Genomic DNA, 3448 nt, shown 5'->3' on the forward strand with positions numbered 1-3448 from the left:
GCTGCTGCTGCTGAGTCGCTTCAGTCGTGTCCGACCCTGTGTGACCCCACAGACGGCAGCCACCAGGCTCCCGTCCCTGGGATTCTCCAGGCAAGAACACTGGAGTGGGTTGCCATTTCCTTCTCCATTGCATGAAAGTGAAAAGTGAAAGTGAAGTCGCTCAGTCGTGTCCGACTCTTCGCGACCCCATGGACTGCAGCCTATCAGGCTCCTCCACCCATGGGATTTTCCAGGCAAGAGTACTGGAGTGGGTCGCCATTGCCTTCTCCGACCAGACCCAAATGGATCTGATGGCCCCATTCCTGGCAGCGCCAGAGGCCTCAGAAGTCAACTGTGAGCTGCTGAGGTTCTTGTGGACAGACTGGATCTGCCCAGTGACGGAGCCTCTGGACAGCACCTCTAGGCTGCCCTGGGCCCACCACTGCTCCTGTTCACACTGGCAGCACTTGCTGACCAGACAGGGCACTGGGGGCCAGGGGGTAGGGGTCCTTCCCAAAATGCTTGGCCCCCCAGGGCCTCCAAGCTCAGCCTTGGAGGGCTGAAACTGGTGGCCAGAAGCCAGCCCACTGTCTACCTCCTGGGTGGCCAGCCTGTCTTCCAGCTGCAGACAGAGCCCCATGCCTGATTCCTTCTCTCGTGGTCATCTGGGACAAGGAGACTTCTCTGGCTGGGGTCCCCAAGCCACAGTGGGGGCTGAGGACTCAGGGAGACCAACACACTTTCCTGCTCCAGGTCCCCATCTGCCCATGAGTTGCTGACCAGGCCGCATTTGAGCCCAAGCTGGTCTGATCTGTGGGGACCAGGCCCTGGAGTCTTGGGGGGGGGGATGCCTGGGCTGGCTCCCCTCCTGCTGTCAGGAAACAGAGCCCCAGGGGCTGTGCAGGGGGAGAAGTAAGGCTCAGTTGGCTCCTCTGAGGCCCAGACAAGGGGCCCTTGAGCAGGACAGGTTGGCAAGTTGGAGCCAGGGGTGGTAGGGAGCCCAGGGGCCACCTGTTCTGGATGCTTCCCAGGGGGCATCCTCCCCACATCGCCCCTCTCCCCACACCTCCCCTCAGGTTCTCCAAGCCCGGAGAGGTCCTGTGTGCTCCCGGGGCGGGAGGCGGGGTGGATGGAGGACCGGCCCTGCCTTACCTGCATGGGCCGGGAGCACATGTTGGTGAGCACCTCCTTCCGGGCCAGGGAGTACTTGTCATCTCCGAACATTTCGGTCAGACTTTTCTAGAAGAACCACGTGAAAGGCAGTCAGGCCTGGGGAGAGAGGCTCGGAGGCCCTGTCCCCTGCTGATCACCTGAGACCTGGCTCTGGGAGGAAAGACCAGCCGAGGGCCCCAGCCCTGCTCAGATGGCCATGGTGGCCTGCAGGGGTTTGTTGGTGGGGTGGGGGACGGCCAGCAGCCCCCAGCCTGTGTCCCAGGCTGGGCCTGCCTCGAGGGTCCTGGCTCGAGGGAAGTCTTTCCACATCTGGCTGGCTGGCCTGGACAGACTGGCTTCCTGTCTGACCTCGGGCACCCCAGGCCCAGAGCAGATGGGGCTGGTCTCCCTGCTGTGGAATCAGGGCGGAGGCCATGGATTCCTGAGTCATGTGATGCTCAGTTCTCGGGGGGTGGGTATCTGAAAGCCCCCCATGAAAAACAGCCTCTGGTTTCCACCAATCCTGGTGCCCTGAGAGAGCCTGAGCTCAGCCCATTCCTGCCCACAGGACCCCTGCCCACAGCTAGGCCTGAGGGCACCCCCTCAGTCTCCTGGGCTCCCCGCCAGGCCCTGCAAGATGAAGGCCTTGTCCCCAGGGCCTTTTGTCTCCCTTGCAGGGGAGACCGGGCTGAAGGGCAAGGGACCCTGGTGGGATGCAGTTGGCTGCTGAACCCTGGCTTCCTGGCCTGCCTCCTGCTTTCCCCAGCAGGGCCTCCCCAGCCCCCATGTTCCCAGCACTCACGTTGAGGGCGCCTGCAGAGCTGAAGTCCATGGGCAGCCCCATCTGGTCACAGAATTCCACCAGGTCATTGAGCATCTTGGTCTGGGGTGGGGGGTGCCGCCGCAGCAGGGCTTGCTCAGGGAAGGCGCGGTGGATCTTGTGGGCCACGGCCATGTTGGCCAAAAGCATGAACTCCTCCACGAGCCTGCAGCGGGGGGTGGGGTGGGAACGTGGGGGGGTCATTCTTTCTCGCTTCTCGGTTGGCTGGCTCTCTTGTATCCTTGTTTTGGCTTAAAGATGCCCTCCTGGCATCCAATATACTTTTATAAACTTATTTTTAATTGGAGAATAATTGCTTTACAATAGTGGTGTTGGTTTCTGCTGTACAACAACATGAACCAGCTGTGAGTATACATATAACCCCCCTCCCTCGTGAGCCTCCCTGCCCTCCTACCCACCTCCCACCTTATCTCTCTAGATCATACCGGAGCACGCATCCCAGCTTGTTTCCTGCAAGCTGCTTTCTCCCTCATCCCTCTGCTCATGCCTCTCACTGCACTAACCAGTCTGTACTCCTCTCTGCTGATGGGTCAGCTTGTGTGCTGCGTCTCCCACCAGATAGGGGTCCGGGGAGGGTGCCTGTCTTATTCCTGGCTGCAGCCCCAGTGCTTGGGACCTCACCCGACCCAGAGAAGGTGATTAGTAAAGATCTCTGATGAATGACAAAGTCTCCCAGAACACTGGGGGCATCTCCTGTGCCTGGGCGGGCCAGGAGAACCCAGGGGGCTCTGCGGGGCTGTGCAGAGGCAGGTGTGCAGAACCAGGGCTCCCTGTTCCCAGGAGCGCTTGGCTCTTTTTCCTCCCTGGAAAGATGAGGGTTTCTGAGGATGAACAGGCGAGTTACAGGTGGCAGAGGAAACTCAGGCATTTGGGGACAAGGCAAACATAGTGTGTGTGCATGCGTGCTAAGTTGCTTCAGCCGTGTCTGACTCTTTGCGACGCTATGGACTGTAGCCCACCAGCCTCTTGTGTTCGTGGGATTCTCCAGGCAAGAATACTGGAGTGGGTTGCCATACCCTTCTCCAGGGGATCTTCCCAACCCAGGGATTGAACCCATATCTCTTATGTCTCCTGCACTGACAGGCAGGTTCTTTACCACTAGTGCCGCCTGGGAAGCCCAAACACACTGTATGGGAGAGCCTGCCCCTCCCCCTCCAGGCCACCACCGCAGGGGAGACTCGCAGGCCCTTGCCCAGCCTAGGGGAGATCCTCCTCAGTGCAGCCCACACTGGGCTGCACGTCAAGCCCATGCTGCTCCCATGGGGGCGGGAGAGGTCGGGGAGGAGCCCCGGGAGGCTGGGCGGCAGTTGGGGGATACGCGTCCCCTTCCTGGAGGTGCAGGCAGTGCTTGGGGTGAGCCCCATCCCCTCCCCAAGCTCTTAAGTCACAGCCGGTGAGGGGGGAAGAGAGTGTGAGCAGGCAGAGCCCCGCCTTCCTGATGGGTCTCCCTGCTGAGGACTGGCTCTGGTCTAACAA

At 60.8% G+C, this 3448-nt stretch overlaps 1 protein-coding gene across 1 annotated transcript in view; it reads right to left on the minus strand.

Moving 5' to 3' along the window:
- Positions 1–3448, minus strand: part of DIS3L2 (DIS3 like 3'-5' exoribonuclease 2) — a 347038-nt gene that overhangs the window by 5822 nt on the left and 337768 nt on the right. The window contains exons 15-16 of the mRNA XM_010837096.1: positions 1934–2117; positions 1132–1218 (exon numbers count right to left, since the gene is read on the minus strand). Coding sequence (XP_010835398.1) covers positions 1132–1218; positions 1934–2117 — 271 coding nt within the window. The remainder of the gene's footprint in view (positions 1–1131; positions 1219–1933; positions 2118–3448) is intronic.

The sequence above is a fragment of the Bison bison genome, unplaced genomic scaffold (assembly GCF_000754665.1).
Source record: "Bison bison bison isolate TAMUID 2011002044 unplaced genomic scaffold, Bison_UMD1.0 scf7180017864068, whole genome shotgun sequence".
Lineage (NCBI taxonomy): Eukaryota > Metazoa > Chordata > Mammalia > Artiodactyla > Bovidae > Bison > Bison bison.